Genomic DNA, 17,901 nt, shown 5'->3' with positions numbered 1-17,901 from the left:
GCAGCTGTTCTCTTGAGCAAGGGGGTGAGAATGTTGTTTTCTCATCTCCAAGGGGGAGGGAGATCCATCCATCAACATCTATCAGATGCTCTGAGATCTCCAGCGGCACGGAAGGAGGGTACAGCCTGCAGTCATTCAATATCCAAGACATCAGTGCCAGGGAAGTAACATTGTCCTCGGGCCCCTGCTGCAGCAGGAAACAAAGGCGGCAACAGCTTCCATCATAGCAAGGCCTCAGGGAATACCCCTGCAGTGACACATGGCCTTGCAACCAACAGCAGTCACAGCAAACGGTGGTCCTGGGATCTCCAATACAGGAGATCTGTAACAGGCTGGACAAACCACTTCCAGGAATGAAGCTGTTCTAGCGTCTTGCTGGTCCCGAGGCTGGATCATCTAAACCCCATCACCCCTCCCACCCTAATCCTGGGTTGCCTCAGGCTCCCTCCAACAGGAAGGTCTTTCCCTTGCAGACAGGTGCAGCAAGCTTGGGGGTGCAGAGAAGAAAGTCTCCCTCAAGCTCACTAGATCTATTTCAGGAAGTCTCCTGCAGTCACCAAGTCCTGGAGCACTAAGGGCTCTCCCTAGCCTGTCCCACTCATTTCCAGAGGCAGGGGACCTGCAAATTGCCAGCCCAGAAATCCCGAGGCCCTGCTAGGACCTGACACAGCCAAGCTGCTGCTCCAGCAGGTCAGCACAGAGCAGCCCTGGGATCAGACGAAACCTGTAAGCTCTCCCTAATGCCATGCTGCCTCCCGTGTCCTGCAGCCGGAGACCCCAGAGAGGCAGCTTAGCTGATCTCACCGATCTGCCATATGGCTCTGAACAGTTCCACGGGGAGGTGCAAGCTAGGCTAGTTAAGAAGTAGTATTTAGGGCACTCCTCGCTCTTTGTCAGAGGGCAGGGAGAGCTTTGGCTGGGAGGTCTCAAAGGAAAATACCAGTATTCTGTCAACATGTAATAGCCAGCATAACCATAAACTTCATTCCTCAAGACCACATCCATGGGGTTCTGTGACCACAGTGTACCAAGCTGGCCAGCTTGTTCTTGAAGTGTCCTAGATCCCCCACATGGAGACAGAGGGGTCTAAGACAAAGTAGGCAGAAGTCACCTTCTGGGGCTGCATTTGAATACTGCAGCAAAGCCTGGAGCTGGAAATCCCTCTCTTCCACTCTCCCATGCGTGCTAAGGAGTCCCCGGCTCCCCAGCCCTGCAAATGCTTGTACTGGGTCTGGCTGGCAGGGAGTTGATTTTCCTCATAGCAGCCCAATGGTGCTACAGACGCAGGGAGATCAAGCACAGCCCTCCCTGGCTACTAACAATCACAAATGCTTCACAGGGAAAGAACAGACCCCAGAGAGTCACAGACTCTTTGGAGGCGACCAAAAGTCCCCAGTTTGGCTGTAATACCTCACAGCAACAAGCTGGGTAACCAGATCTCTTCCCAAACCTTCCCAGGGTATGAGACATGGATTCTGCATTGAACATGAGAGAAGTAACTGCTTAGTAGCTCTGCCCCATAAGCCCCACTACTGCCTCTCATTCCTGGTCTCCCCAGCCAGACTGCCATATGCAATGCCACTCACCTTCAGCAGCTCATACATATAAAACCGAATATCAAAGTCTGTCAGGATCTGGTACAGTTGCTGAAACAGATTTGGGGGGGAGAGGGGGAAGAAAAAAGAGAGAAACAAAAATAAATACTCCAGATTTGGATTAGTTTCGTTTCCTGCACCCCACCTGCCTCCCATCACTAACCCCATTCCAGATCCCCTGAGAACGCTGCGACTCCTGAGGGCTGTCCTGGTCTCAGACCTGCCTAGGAAATCCAGACACACTAGGAAATCCAGAAAGGATGCAAGAGCTTCCAGGAAATGCTACTGGGATCATTCAGACCTGTCACAACTTCTTTCCAGCAGGAGACAGGCAGGCTGTCTGTCCAAAGAAAAGACAGCAAGCCCTTCAGAGCATGCTGGGGCTGGCATGGATGATCTTGACTCTCTGTTCACAGGCAAAGTCATCATGGTGACTTGACAACAGGGATAACAGTGCTCAGAGCAGGCATGCTGGGAACACATGAACAAGGCTTCCAAGTGCTCAAGGTGGGGCAGAGAGAGGAAAACATTAACCTAAAGGAGCATGGGGTGGGGAAGCACAAAGGGTAGAGACAACCTCACAGCCACAGAGGCTCCCCTCCATCCTAGGATAAAGGCTTACGCAACTCAACAGCACAGAAATGCTTGTGGGGCCAAGGAGAGCACAGCTCGGAGTCCCAGGGAAGTGCTTGTTGCCAGCACACGTTTGCCACCCTTCTCTCCTCTGTGTCCTTCTGTGGCTATTCATGCAGAAGTCACAAAGTTCCAGGGTGCACTTTAACCTGCAGTGTGCCACCAGCACCATCACTGGAGAACTCATCATTCTGCTGCTCCCATGCCAGGTCACAACTGGCCCCAAATTTGCCTTCTGCTCTATATCTGTCACCGGCAGAGGTGCCGACCCGACCCTGTTGGGCTGTGCTCTCATCCAGGGAAAGCAAGGCGAGACACCAGGGCAGGGCAAGGAAGGACATTCACAGGGCAGCAGCAGGAACAGACCCCTCTGTCCTTTCTAACAAACAAGGATCATATCACAGCTCAGTCAAATCACCGATTGCATCAGCACTGGAGCCAGCTGCCCATCATGGGCACCACTTGGCAGCTTCAGGAAAAAACCCAGAGCGAGGGATTGAAATTCACATTCCAAGAAAGCAGCTCTGGCCCTGGATCTGCTCCAGGCCCATGTCGAGATCCTCAGGATCCTGCCTTACTTAGGACCAGCTCCAAACATCCCCACCACCCTCAACACTGCTCTGGGAAATCATTTGACAACATACAAGTGTCACTTACACACACAGAGCTTTAACAGCCTCCAGGACACAAGCTGCACTGTATTCTCATGAGCTGGGATGATCCTAACACTTCGAAGCAACCCACTGAAGCAGACAAGTGAGCAGGGAGCAAAAAAAGACATAGCCACAAGCTACAGCAGGGATAGATTTCCTGACTCAGTTGCGCACGGCTCTGATGCATGACCCAGGGCCAGCAGAGGACAGCTGAGCCCTTCCAGGAGTTTGTTTAAATGGCTTGCTTAGGTAACAAACACTACGGGGGGAGGACAGAGAGGCTTAAAACAAGTCTTTCTGGGAATCACCACCCTGTTCAACTTCACCTAGCAACATCAATGCACCTGGGGAAGGAGGAAGGCAGGAGATGCAGTGGCAGAACAAAGCTAGACCCCATTTTCTCCATTCCCTGGCTCCTCTGCCTCTCGCTGTCTGTAAGCAGGGAGGGGATGGAAGGGAGGTCACCGATGCCCTTCTTCCCAGGCCCACAATGCTGTTGCTTCTTTGACTCACAGCCTTCAACAGAGGCATCCATTGGGCAACCAGCCTCCAACAGACTTCGCTAGAAGAGCTGCCTGTGAAACCCAGCACCTCTGACCCTCTTGCTGTGCCAAGGCCAACAGTGTGGCCAGCAGTGCCCAGGCTCTGCTTGCTGCAGAGAACAGTCCCTGCAGCAGTGTGCTCAGTCCCTCTGCAGGCAGCCAGAAAATGCAGGCGGCTTTGAAGGACAGAGTTACCACTGGAAGTGGGTCCTGCATAGCAGCTGCCCCAAGAAGGCTTTCATAGTGTGCTCCAAATCCCTTTGCCCATCCTAGCAGCAGAGAGGAGACACCTCCTTTACAGACATGTCCCTGCTCTGCTCTTACAGCTGGCTCTTTGGAGTAAACTATTAAAAACATCAATGTGGGGATCACTCATCCCCAGCTCAAACATCTGCTCAGCTAGCTGCCAGCACTCAGGATCACACAAGGCCTCGGAGACCTGGGCTGGTCTCCCTTCTCCATGCAGAGCTTGAGGAAAGGCCAAACTCACCCACAAGCGGCCTGTGCCCCTCTCCAGTTTTCGGTGATATTTTGGCATGCATCACATAACCAATTGTAAACTAATCCCATTAGTGCCTGAGGAGGCAGAGACATGCTTCCCCTCTCCATGGGGCTGACAGGAGTTAAACGCTTATTCTTCTTCCTCGAGCAATCAACACAGCTGGCTATGTGCAGAAAGCAGCATCTGCAAGCAACAGGGTGGCTGCAAGGAGCTGTCAGAGGAGAGAGATGATGCTTTGGGGTGCAGGGCAGGCAGCAGCAAAAGAGAAGGAAACAGCTCCCAAAGCATCCTGGCCTCAGCAGCGACACGAGGGAGGAGAATCTTCCATACTTCTGCATCACCTATGCAGGGCAACAACTGTTTTTTAAACTAACCTTGGATGTATAAGGATAAAACACAGACACACACTTTCCTCACAGCAACAGAAAATTCACTGAGGTGCACACAAGGCGGAAGATCTGACTCAAAAGCCCTCTGTCCCCACTACTCCAACAGGCTGAACATCCTGAAGCAACTTTGCATTGCTCGTCTTTCTGGCCCATCTCCTCTCCTTCAGCTGCAAACTTGCTAATTTTAGGAACGCAATAGCAAACCCAACCCAGCACTGCTCCCGGAGACGTGGCTCTGCCCCCTTCTTTCCAGAGAGATTTGCCTCTTCGGGACAATGAAAGGAACAGTACCAGGTATGCTCACAGGCTACACAAAATACGTGACAGTGGATGGTGGTTGAAGGACAGGCATCTCGTTTCTCGTTTGAAATCCATTAGCAAAAGACATTTAATTTCACTGACTGTTACTCAGTTGACTGCATGGCTCTACAGTGCAGCTATCATTTACGGCAGATGACTGTGGGTAGCTTGAGTGCTCACACATGACAAGTAATACAGGTCTGAAGACAAACACAATACACAAGCTGCCGTCCCCACACAGCAGAATACACATTTAGCGGAGTTCCAACTCATTATCTCTGCGAGTACAGAGCCATCACTTTCAGAAGGGACCCAGCCAGGTAATTTAAGAAAATGTCATCAGCTCTAGGGAGGTATCACCTAAGTCTCCTGTTTATACTGTCATTTAAAAACAGGCAAACTGTGTGGAACACAGAAGCTGGTGCTTCTGATCCGGAACAGTCCACAGCCGGCTTAGGCCCTACAGAACTGCAGTTTCTGCCCATGCAGAGAGCTGAGGAAACACAGCAGCCATTTTCATAGGTGCACAGACATGAACAGTATCCTGCCATTTGAATGGGCAAAGGAGTGAAAGTGTTAACATTAAGCAAAAAATAATAATGCTGAAGGGAAGAAACTGCCACAAAGGAGACAACTGAGGAAACACTCAAGCTTGTGAGCAACTATTGCCAACAGGACAGAGAGAAACACAACCCTGTAAAGCAGTCAGCAACTGCCTGCTGGACACAAGCTGCCCTGGGAACCCCCTCACACACCCTGAAGGTGGTTTGCCAGCGAGGTGCACAGTATTCATCAGTACTGCTGAATCCAGAAGTCAATGCAGAGATGGGCAGATCAGCAGTAGCCACCTCAAAACAAAGAGAAGAGGTCCCCGTCACCAGGATTAGCTCATGTAGCAGTTAACTCCAGTAGAATTTGGCTGCCCGGAGAGATCAGGACTGTGGAGCAGAGGGGACAATGACTGGGTGCTCTCCAGCTGCTTCATGTATAGGGCAAGCCAAGACCTCCAACACAAGTGGTGCCATCTACTCTGTGCGCTTTCTGCTTGGCAAGGGCACTTCAGAGCAAGAGAAGAGACAGCCAGCCTCTGTATAGAAGTTATCCACAGGCACCTGTGCATAGCAGCAGCTCTGTAATCTGCCAGTTAGCTGCGGCCCCAAGAACCTACCCAAACAGGCAGCAGAGCTCATGGGAGTGTAGCTCAAATAACCCACAGGCCCCACACATAGCTAGTAAAATTCAGGTTACAAATAAGCTCTGAACACAAACAGCCATGCTGGATGCCCTGGGGGACACGCTTGCATTCCCAAGACAAGTTATTCCTGCCTTGTACCAATCAGCATCAAAAGCATCAATACTTTCTGTCTTGGACTAGAACAGCTGTGAATCTGGACTTCCTCAAGGAGCCAGGCTTTCTCATAGGAGCCTAGAAATGATCTGCTGCAAACTCGGATAGTTGTTTCTATTGGAACAGCCAGAGCCCAGCACTGTTACTTCTGCTGTGGACAGACCAATGCTGCCTTACTGCCCTGCAACAGTGCCTGCGACGACTCCCGGCATGGCTGGGACAGCTGCCTACCATGTACTCCGAGCCCTGCATTTTTCAGTTAAGAGTCCCTGTTGGCCACCAGCCTCAAGTTACAACTTTACGCTCCACTTCGTGAGCATATTTCAGTTCCTGGGTGATATCTTCAATATTTTTTTCCTCTAAGAACATGACAGAGTGGTGTAATCACATTTTGGCTAGGACACACACAAAGCGATCCTCAGCAAGGTGTGCCACTGCCCTAGCAACCTATTTTACCTCAAGCCATACAGTAAAAGGAAAAATTAAAAATAAAAGAAAAAATCTCTAAATAGAAAGTTAAAAACTTCCTAGATCAGCCTTTATGAAGAGTCCCTGGGTCACCAGGAGAAGCACAGGGGCACATTCCCAACGTAAATGCAGCACTAGAACAGCCAAGCCAATGCCGATGAAGCCAGACAAACCAAGCCTGCTTTAATTAGCCCTGAAAGGTCACCACATAGCACTCCTCCCCTCATGGCTGTTTACTTGATGGAGGCAACACTCACCTCCCCGCCCAGAGCTGTCGGGGCAGACGCTGTGGCAAGTTACTATTACTCTGGCCTCTGCAGTTAAGTCTCTACACGAGATTAAACAGCACTAAGACTACCACTGCCAGCACGGCTGCAGCTCTGATTATGCACAGGGTCCCACCCAGCAGGGTTCAGCTTGCCAGACCAACCTCAGAGGGACAAAACCAACGCGTGCTGCTGCGCAGCGTGCAGGGCAGCAGGTGAGACAGTCCGTGGGCCAGCTGACAAGCTCCCTCCTTTCCACCGACACCAACCCAGGGTCCTTCTCTGGGTGTTTGGTGTATCTGCTGAAGCTGCATCCTGCAAGGTGTGTACCTACATAAACGCTCCAGCACAGACAGGAAATAAAAAGCACCATCCCATAACATGGAATGAAAGGGATCTCTGAACAGTGCAGGAGAGGTTGACTGCTGGCTTTCTAATGACAACTGCTTAATTAATTCTCCACCACCGACTTAATGACTTAGGGTAAAGATTCACATGGGGGAAGCAAAGATACCATTAAAATAGTTGTGGTTGTTAATTACATATCCCTTTTGCGTATCCGCTTGCTGCTGCTGCTAGCCAGAAGCATTTTAGTAGCACAGGCAGTCGTAGCTGCACTCAGACAGAAAGACCCCTGTTTTGGGAAGGAGTAATACCACTTGGAGCTCCCCAGAAATCAGAAGAGCCAGGGAATACACTGCAGCCTCAGGCAAGCAGAAAAGTTCTTAAGATGGGTTCAAGACTGCTCAGTCCCTTGCTACGAAGCCCACTGGCAGTGGGAGATGTGCTCCCCAGCCTCTGCCACCCGAAGTCTGAAGGATTCCAGCACAAATCGGTGTCACCTGCTCCATCAACTGCCCTGCTGTAAATAGAGCATCACACCACAGGGATTAACTTGGGCTGAATATATAGCACAGCAGTAATTACTAAATTGAGAGGGGAGTAAGAGTATCTAACCTGTTGAACTTACTCGTCAAAGTTGGGAGGAGATTCAGCACACAAGCTTTTTATTCCTTCTCATCTAGAGCCTATTTACAGATTTCTGGTTTACATGGGAAAAGGAACGTGAAGCTGACACAGGTGAAAACTCCAAACTCCCCCCACGGCTCTCGAGGAGCATCCGACAACCTAAGATCACAGCACTCAACAGAAATTGGAAGCCACCCCCTCTGCCTCCCCCCTCCACACTCAGGCAAACTCACCTTAAAATCTGTGTTATTGATGTACTCAAACACCAGAGCAGGGGTCTTTGACTGCAAGAGAGAGAGAGTCATGGGTTAAAACACCCTCTTGACCTTTCTTTGCTCCAAGAGACTTCAGAAAGCTTTTGCTTCCTGCCCAACCTTCACTGCAGCGAGCGGGAGCAGGACAGCGAGAGAAACACAGCCCTGCCTCCACAGCAGGCAGAGGCAAGTGCTGCTTACACCCCATGCAGCAAGCACCAACAGGGCATTTTGGCCAGTGCTGCTCCTCCCCGTGCCACGGAGCAGAGACAGCACTGGGCAAGGCAAAAGGCGTTACCAGGGGCTAAGGCCTCGCAGCCCATCGCAGGAGGAAGGTCAGCCAGGACTGCCAAATGCTACGGCAGCGTCATTTCCTCTCCGTAGCTGCCAGCAGGCTGGGAGTCACAGACCTCAGCCAGCTGCTAGTCAGAGAAAACTTCCTGGGAATAGGGTAGTTGTGGCAACGCAGACAAAGGATATGACCTCTGGTCACTGGGCAGGACAGCAACCAGAAGGATGAAAAGTGCTTAATATCCAGTTGCCTGGCAGATACTTATGTTCCAGAGGCCAGACAGAGGCTGGAAGGCTACAGGCTCTGCTTTCTTACAGAAAACTTGCAGGGCTACAAATCTTCTCCCCCATCAGCCATAGGAAATTCATAGAAGACACAGAAGGGGTGTAAAAAAGTCTGGGGAACATGGAGAGGAACATGAGCTCATCAAAACCAACCCACCTCAGGAGACCCTAATGAGCTGGACACTGCTCGCCCCTGGCTGGCACGAAGGCACAGGCAGCACCTAACCTCAGCTGAGAGCAGAAGTCATGCAGCAGTGCTTGCCCCATGCCTGCAGCCGGCAGGGAGGCAAGCCCACCACACACACCGCAACACGCTGGCACCTACCACCGGATCCTTGACAGTGTCAATCAGATTAATGATGTTGGTGCCACCGCGTAGATTCTCCAGAATCTTAACCTCACGTTTTATCTTCTTTTTCTTCACTGGCTTAAATAGACAAAAGAAATTAGAAGTGAGAGTCCTTTCAGAAATTAACACTGATTTCTGCCACCGATTTTGACTGGATCACATCACCTCCCCTCCCCTCTCTGCTCCGCCCCTCACAAAGGGAACGTTTTTAGCTTCAAAGAGGAGACAAACACCTTGCATGAACTCGGATTTCCCTCTCATCAGTGAAAGCTTTCCACTCATGAGGGGAAAAATCAAACCACTGCAGATAAACATAATTGTGACTCCAGTAACTGTGGTTAAAAGCACCTTGGACTGCTATGTAGAATGAGTGTGCTGAGATTTCTATGTTATGCATTTAGAGCCACAGGACGAGCATGGTGGATCCCATATCTCAGCTTTTGTTTACCAGCACAAACCAGTTTTTTACTCCTTAATCCCAACCCATTTCCCATCCACTTTAATCCAATGAAATGACGACCTGAGAGTCTTTAATACCAAGATTTCTAGTAAGCTCAGACACTGCTACGCAGACATCTTTCGTAACTACCCAAGAACATAGACCTAACTGCACGGCATGCCATCCCATCCATATACCATGATTATTTTTAAAGCCTACAGACATTTTAAAGAGTTTTTGACTCCTCCTCAACCTGCACAGTCCCAGGAACTCCCTTTGCAAAGTAAGCTTTTTTTCTGGACATCAGCCTGCAGAGAGTGACAAAGAACAGCTGCTCCCAAGGCAGGGGCTTGGAGGTTGGCTTATCTTTTACACTCTGCTGATCCAGCGGTTCACTTCAACACAGAGGAAAAATAATTCCTGTAACTCATCCACTCCCAGAACAACTCTAGCTCTATGCCTGCTTGAAAGGAAAGGCAGCTTAGAGCAGCTAAGAGGTGAGACTTCTTCAACAAACTTTGGCTAGTGACCGGTGTGGGCATCACCAGTTGCGAGTCACTGAGCCTAGCAGCCCTTCATTGCAGCGCTGGCACATCCCCTCCTGCACCCCCGGCACCATTGCAGAGGGGTGCGGAGACATCTTGCAGGTAAACCCCTTGCCCCGTCTGTGAGGTTTGCTGATGAAAACACTCCTCCCCAGACTTTTAGCTAAACCATTCACCATCCAGCACGGAGCCTGGTGCGTGAGGCGGGGAGTAAGGGGGAACGGCAGAGGTACAAGGCACCCTACCAAAGTGACACAAGTCATCACACACCTACGTGAAGGACAAGGAGCCACAAAGAGCTCAAGAGCTCACGCTCGCTGCCTCACCTCTGCTGCAGCCCCCACTTCGATGATGGCTGCAGAGTGCCCACGAGGCAACTCACACTCCCGTTACAGGTGAATCCAAGGCAATCCCTGGTTTCAGACCCCTCCCCTCCGGAATGTACAAGCAGATGGGAGAAGGAACAGAAGCTTTTTATGTAGTGGGAAAATACGCTGTCTTTCTAGGCTCTTCAGGTGGCTGAAATCTTCATATTCGACTCCTGTCCTTCTCCTTTTCCAAGTTAAAAGGCAGGAGCTAGACTTCCAAGCCAAAAGATGAGAATCTCTGCCTGAAGCAAAGTGCCAAAAATAACACCGATGCCGGCACAAGGGAGCGTCAGTACCTCATAAAGCCACCGTGGAAAATGGCAGCAAAGCCACCACAGCTGTCAGCCAGGGCTGGAGCGACACCAGGCAGGGTTGGCTGGGGAGGGGCCACCAACACCCCCAGGGCAGTGCCCGGACACGGCTGGAGCCGGTGGGAGACTGGATAGACAGGGAGAAGCAGTCAGAGCAGCGGGACAAAAACAGCAGAAGCGAGGGCTACATTTCTGAACCCGAGTGGAAGATGCTTCATTAGAGACTAATTTCATTTATGTCAGCACGGGGACAGACACCACCCTTGCGTTGCCCACATGCACTGATCCTACCAGAAGGCCACGATGGAATTAGAGGATGTAACTTGGTTACTCTGCTCGTCCAGCGAGGCGGATGCACACACAAGCTGTTTTCCAAGGAACTTCAAAGAGGCAGCTGAGCCGCTGCTGTCCTGAAGGCGCTCGCCGAATGGCCTGGCTACCGACAGACATGGATCACAGCCTGTCTGCTGCAACACCTGCACCTGATCAGGAGCTGGAACAGTGCCTGGACGCAGCCAAGAGGACCCAAAGCCCACTTTGAAATATCTTTTCCTGTGTACTGTAGTTATTTCAGGGGCCTTTTGCATCAGCTAGGTAGGGGACGATATCCCTCTGGGATTTCCCTCGCTCCCTCCATAGCAACCGCCACTCCCACTGGGGCAGAAGATGATGTCTTCCAGTCACTTCCACATTTCCACCTTTTTCAGGATGGGAAAATGATGCCCTATGTGATCTCCACCAGAAATCTACCCCCACACACAATTAAAAAGTCATGAGCAGACAGAATCAGCGACTTTTTGGAAAAAAAGAGGGAAGAAAGTTGGTCTTTTTTTAATTAAATGCCTACAGATAATTGCCAACAGCAGCATCTCCGACATCCCTGAGGGAAGACACTCTAGCAAACACCGTCTCAGCAAGAGGGAGAGTTGAAAGCCACTCGCTGTTGGCATGTTCTCCTGCTAAGCTGCAGTAGCGCAGAGCTCAGGCCAGGTTGTCCGCACACGGCTACACGACCTCCACGCTGGCTGTGAGCCTGGGCAAGGGCCCCGCCAGCCTCCGGGCAGGGGGGGTACAGGAAGCCCTGCTCATTGCAGGGTTGTAAGCAGTGCATCGTCAGAGCGCTCTCCCCGCCTGCAGCCATCGGTCAGGACAGGGTTTTCCACCACTAGGTAAATAGGGATGAGGCTGGGAGAAATGCCATGCGCTGAAGTAATGTCATCTTAGAGGAAAAGCTATTGCCCGGAAGTTTCCTCAGAGAGCAATGCAGGGGAACGGCGTATTTCTCCATTTCAGATTTGCAGGAGAAAACAGTGGCGACTGCTGGCCTCCAGCCCACGCTGCTCAGCTGTCACCTCACCAGCCTACCCAGCCACACGCCACCTCCTACCCACATGTTGTCCCACACTATTGCTCCAGCCACAACTGCAAACATCATCTACTACCCAAGAGCACATCACCGGGACCCAGTTTTTGCCCAGTAACTGATCCCAAGCCCAAGCTCTTGCAGCTGGCAAGTCAAACGCATTGGTGCGGATCACTCCAGCACATGCCCAGTACTCCACTGGAGCTAACCATTAGAGAAACTAGGAAAAAAAACATTGGAGAAACTAGAGAAACTTTGCTGACTTCCCTCCTGTCCCCAAACCCCAGTACTGCTGAAACCACAGGCAATCAGCAGCATATCCTCCAAGCACCAGGATTAAGTCTGGGTTGCTACAACTGTCTCTCAGAGTCACCCGATCTGTCTCTCCAAGGATGTTGACTCCAAACACACATGGATTAAATGTGAACTAACTGAAGCTATTATGGCCTCCAACCATCTGCCTTTCCCAGCAGGGATAGCTTCTAAAACACCAGCCCTTGGAGCCAGAGTATGTTAACAGTACTCCTTTAAAGCTATTTTATTAAACCAGGCTATGAACAGTGGCATTTCAGGTTGTTTCCTACACTTCTCAGTCCCCTTGCCCTGGGACAGGGATTTCCAGCACAGGAATGGAACAGGCACCTAGACATAAATTAACTGCTCCCAAGTTAGATTTTGTTGTGTTTACAAGGCAACATTTTATACAGGTGCAGACTCCAACTCCATCTGTTCCCATAGCAGAGGCATTCCAAAGCTTTCCTCCATGCTGGGATACTCCAGTGACCAATATGAGTCAAATCCTCACTGCAGCCTTTCCCTCTGAGACAGGCTTCGACACAGTCCCTCTGCTCTATGCAACTCCCTCCGCTCTATGCGAACACCTACTTCCATGAAATCTGTAAAAACTTGTCAGCTTGGAGACTTCTGTTGCATTTGGTTGAAATTGGCCAAGCAGTGCAAAAACTACCGGGGGGAGGGAGGAGCGGAGAGGGAGAAAGGCTGACAGACAGCAGGATTGCATAAGGCTCGTTTCCATAGGAAACCAGGCTAAAAGACATGTCTCAGTTTAACCATGTCTACACTGGGTGAGGCTTAATTAATTCTACTGCAGCAGCACCCGTAGAACAACATGACTGTCTAGCACAGGACAGTCTTCCAGTTTCCCAGGAAATTGCTTCCTTCCTCAGGCAAACTGGAAGTGACGTGGCGGTAGATGGTGGAGACAAAACATGCAGCTCACGGCTCTCCACTACACTGAGTGCCCAGAGCAGAGGGACAAGGTGACCTCCAGCCGCAGGAGGATGGTCTCTGTTGGACCTGGCAGCTCTCACTCGACTGTCCCCAGCCGGCCACCCTTTGCTGCAGGTTTCCCACCCTACCAGCCAAAGAGATCCCATGAGGATGCTTCAATCCAAAGTCAGGCAGAAGAGGCAGTGACAGTGGCCAGCGCTATCCCAGCTGCCTTTGCCCACAGATCAGGGAGGATCACGCGCTGCCAGCTCTCTGCAGAGGCGAGAAATGGCATGGGGTAAGTAGTTGTTTTGCAGTCAGGTAGGTGCACAAGACGACACCTCTCTGTGACTAAGAGATCAGATCCTGGGTCATTTTCTGTGAGATCGTGTAAACTCGTAAGCAGGGAAGGAGTCCAGCTGCAGCGAACACCAGCTGGGAGAATTAACATTGTTTGCTAAAATAAAGGTTTAAGTACAAGGCTGCAACCATCACTTCCTGTCTCGAACGGATAAATGGCTGCCTGGTTAATCACCTTTTTTGCTTGGTTTCTAAAGCAAGGGGAGTACACTTTTCTGTCAGATGCTTCAGTCCCAGCCTTCCCCAGCAACCTGGGGACCCACTGCTTTAATTCAAGCAAAGGGAAAATAAGCTTGTTACCCAAAGTGCTCTGCACATTTCTACACTGGGAAAGACAAGCAGTGACCAGGAAAGCATGTGAAATACGAGTTAAATCCAAAGCATAAAAATCATTTTACATTAGACTAAAGAAGGCAGCACACACATACTGCCAGCTGCCGAGAACATGAGCTGCTCTGAAAGAGTCACAGAAGGTGCTGGGTTTTGCCCAGCAGGTGCTCTGAAAAAGAACTGGGGTTAGCGCAGCAGGGGAGAAGGTTAAACAGTCAAAAGATACAAATCCGGGAGAAACTAAAGTCCACCACCCTGTAAAGAAAAAGATCTCTTCTTTGCTCACCAAACCCGAACAGCGCGGAAACACCACGATGCTTCCAGTGAACAAGCAGGGAAATCTCAACACACAACGTCCAGGACTAGCAAAAGGTTTGAGCAGCATCCTTATGACAGGCTTTAAACATTTAAAAGCTGGCACTAGAAGCTCATTCGTCTCTAGCAAGTATTATCGAAAGGATCACAATAATCGGCCTATAAAGCCTGATGCCAATTGCTCAATAGGAAAATTGGCTTCAGAGCAGCAGTGCTTATTTTGCCAGACATCAGCTGGGAAACCAAATAATCGTATTCAAAAGAGCTATAAATTCAAGGAGCCCACTTGTGTTAATATTCTGTCAGTTGTTTGCATCTTACAACTTCCATTATGGGAATTCAAACTTTCCTGAGCTGCTCTTGAATTTTAGAAAAGAGGGGAAAAAACCCTACCCTGAAACTCCTAAAGCACTTTTGCTTTTTTTTTTTCAGTTCAATAGAATATACTAGCATGTGTTTTGAGGGCAGTGCCATTCTTTCCTTCAGAATGCCTTTCCTCCCCTCATAATGCATCCCAAAACAGCCCTCCTGGGGCTTTAGAACTGCCCACAATGCATGAAGACTTCTGCAGTCAACGAAAAGGGAGACACACAAGGACCAAGCCCTGATCCCCACCACCGCCATTACAAGGGACGAGAATCACTCGCTCAGGCTCTACCCCAAGCCACTGCGAACAGACAGTGTCGTAACTCACCCTCCTCCTCACAGCTCACCAGTTCCTTGGTGCTAGAACACCACCGCGAGAGTTATCAGCTGCATCTCCAGGCCTCTGAGAGACACTCAGTACCATCTCAGTTGGTCTCAGCTCCAAACAAGGCTGGGCTCCAGCAGCCAACTGTACCAAACTCAGTGTGGGCAACTGGTGTTAAAGAGAAGAGCTGTGTACCCGGCTGTCTTTCAAAAGGGCTCATTTCAAGACTGCCAGAGGAGGAAGTGGGCCAGGCCGAGCTGATTCAGTGCATGCAAATGCAGGAGGAGCAAGAGACACAGATAACTACCAGGAGCAGGCATTGAACGGCTTTGGTGGAAGGTCACTGATGCAGTCAAAAGCTCCAGCCTGAGGGACCAACATCACCCAATCCTGTTTCCCTGTGCAATCCCTTCTGCACAGGGAGTCATTTCATCCCCCATCTAGAATGTGCTGATGTATATGGGCTCTAAAGCTTTTAGGGACAGAAGAAAATTTACCAGAGCCGCCGGGCTTACCCCCTCAAATGGTTCTCTAGCTACTACAGTAATAATTTGAGTTCAACGCAGTAAGGACCTTGCAGCAGTGCCTGGTACGAGCAGCAGCTCTGGAGGGTTAACACAGCCCAAAAGGGGGATCGGGGGAAAAACAAAGCCAAACAAACAAGAATGCACTTGTGAAACCACGTACATGGTTGAAAGTTCCAGTTCATGGACTCAGCACAGAGGGACAAAAGCCACCAAAGGAGAAAGGGGCTATTTCATCACTGCAGAACCTCCATTTCACTGGTCCCTCTCCTTGTAACTGCATTCTTCCCCTAACCTCTGCCTGCATGTTGTGCCTATGCAGATAGTAACCACACGAGGAGACAAAACAGTCTCTTTATGTGATGGGTTTAATGCCTTACAGACAAGTAGCGTGTACACAGACACATACGTGCATCAGGAAAGCAGGACTCCTGCACAGACCTGACAATACAGATGCTGTAATCTTCACCTTGAACGGACACTCAGATGGCAGTCATCAGTACAAGAGAACGGGCTGTGAAGGACGCTGCCGTACAGCTGAAGCTCACCGACAGCCATAGCTGTAGGTAACTTTAACAGTAGCACTCTCACCACAAAGAATCACCCAGAAAAGTTACAAGCAATGTGTAAAGTTCATCTTTGGCTTTTAGAGCGGCAGCTCGCAATGCTGTTCCCATCTCCCTGGAACACTGTTACCCCAGAACAGAGGATTCACTTTTAAGGCACATGAGGAGACTGGGAGATGTGTCAGAGCTGCATTAGCAGGAAAGCAAAATGAGATGTTCATCAAACAGACAGCACAAAAGTTGCAGGCCTACCTCAGTGGTTCACCAAAAATCTAAATCTATGTGGTTAGAAATGAAAAGCAGAGCTGTGCTTTAGATACCAGCATTGGATGTAGATGATACGTGACTCACTGGAAACAAAGATGTCTTAAACTTCCTTTGTACATGCTGAGGAATATCAGACCTTATCCTGGGAGTCAAACTTTAGCATCAAATTTAAGCAAGACACAAAAGCACATACAGGACATATCTACCTATTCCCTCTTCCTGGCTTGGCCCTCCCCCAAGCATGCAGGAAGCATGCCTACACCTGTACCCAGGCCAGCCAGATCAAAAAGTCCCTAGCTGGTGCAGGACGCTCTGCAGGAGCACCGCCGCTGGCTAACTCCATGCCCTACTACCAGTGAGGGGTAGGAAGGTCAGTACAGTGCAGAGTCCTCCACTACCTACCAAGATGACTTCAGCCCTGCAGCTTTTTTTGCTGAATCTTTGCTCCCTGAACAGGTTGAAAAGGTGAGGAGTTGCCCTCTTGCCTCGCTTCTCAAGGCAAAAGCTTTTGGAGGACACTGGGCAGGGGATGTCTGTGTGGCAAACCAGGGCTGTCCTACAGGGCGCGTCCGGATGTCTTGCTGCAGTGGAGTGAGAAGCAACCTGCTTGCTTCATTTGTCTTTTTTTTTTTAGGAGAGCTGTAGAATTTTTCTGGAAAAAGTGACATTAAGAGCATCATACTTGCAAAGACGAGCACTTGACCCAGGAAATGGTAATGTTATGGTCATCTACATGACCTTAATTCTGCTCCTTTGCTGACACATGTAATGACCACAACTAGCAGCATGAGCACATCACATTTTCCTGCAGGATTATGCCCAATCCCACATCTGGGGTAGCAGAACAGAAAGGCAATGGTGGGTACTGGCCGGAGAAACAGGGCATTTTGCTTTACGCAAGCCCAAAAGGCTGGGGGCACTGTGAAACCAATCCCTAGCCTTGTCCAATGGTAAAGTCTTCATGGGGCACTTAAACAAACAAGGCAAACGGCTGCCAGAAGAGGAAGAGCAGTTATCTGGTTCATGCAGCACTAGACTAGGACCTATGCTCTAGTCTCAACTTTGTTGAGGCTAAGGGACTTGCCCAAAGTCACACAGGAAGTCTCTGTGGCTCAGTTCTGCATCAGAGAAAGGGTGATAAAATTTCCTGACCTCTCTTGAGGAGGGTACAAGATGGTTCAGGTAGCACAACACCAAAGAAGGGGAGAAAAAAAGCAGGGGAAGTACATGCTGCATGCTAACTTGAGCTCAGTAAGGATAAACTGCTTCAAAGAGCAAGGCTGGGAAGAGACACCAGTGACCTCCCACAAGGTACAAATATTAAAACAGTGACTCTTGCTAAAAATCACTCTAACACATACATAAATTGTCCTCTCAAAAAAACCTTAGGAGAAAGGAGCAACTGTGCTAAACAGCCACATCCATCAGCCAGCAATAGTCTTCCCCTTTGTCTCACCCCTACAGCCACACAAAAACCTGAAGAATTCTGGTTGCGTTTCCCATCTCACAGGATCCAGCCTGAATTAGGAGGAACAGAGAGATCCAGCCTCTTTCCTAAGGCTCCACTGTAGATACATGTAATTACATTTGCAATTAAGTTTGAGTCTAGTTACAGGAAACCAGAAGCACTTTCCACAGATCAGAGTGATGTTATTGCAAAACTTCACAGGTTTTCATAATGTACGCTACACAGTGCTCTGAAACTCACTTTTCACTGAGAAGGAAGTTCATCTTTATTTATCTGGACT

The 17,901-nt window shown here is 49.9% G+C and overlaps 1 protein-coding gene across 1 annotated transcript in view; it reads right to left on the bottom strand.

Annotated features, from left to right (window-relative positions):
* Positions 1-17,901, bottom strand: part of CSNK2A2 (casein kinase 2, alpha prime polypeptide) — a gene marked incomplete at its 5' end in the record, with an annotated part of 25,156 nt that overhangs the window by 5,164 nt on the left and 2,091 nt on the right. Inside the window, 3 exons of the mRNA XM_010287001.1 lie at positions 1,587-1,646; positions 7,899-7,949; positions 8,821-8,922. Coding sequence (XP_010285303.1) covers positions 1,587-1,646; positions 7,899-7,949; positions 8,821-8,922 — 213 coding nt within the window. The remainder of the gene's footprint in view (positions 1-1,586; positions 1,647-7,898; positions 7,950-8,820; positions 8,923-17,901) is intronic.

This window comes from Phaethon lepturus, unplaced genomic scaffold (genome assembly GCF_000687285.1).
Source record: "Phaethon lepturus isolate BGI_N335 unplaced genomic scaffold, ASM68728v1 scaffold35705, whole genome shotgun sequence".
In the NCBI taxonomy this organism is placed as follows: domain Eukaryota; kingdom Metazoa; phylum Chordata; class Aves; order Phaethontiformes; family Phaethontidae; genus Phaethon; species Phaethon lepturus.
This window is presented reverse-complemented; position numbering and strand designations above follow the sequence as displayed.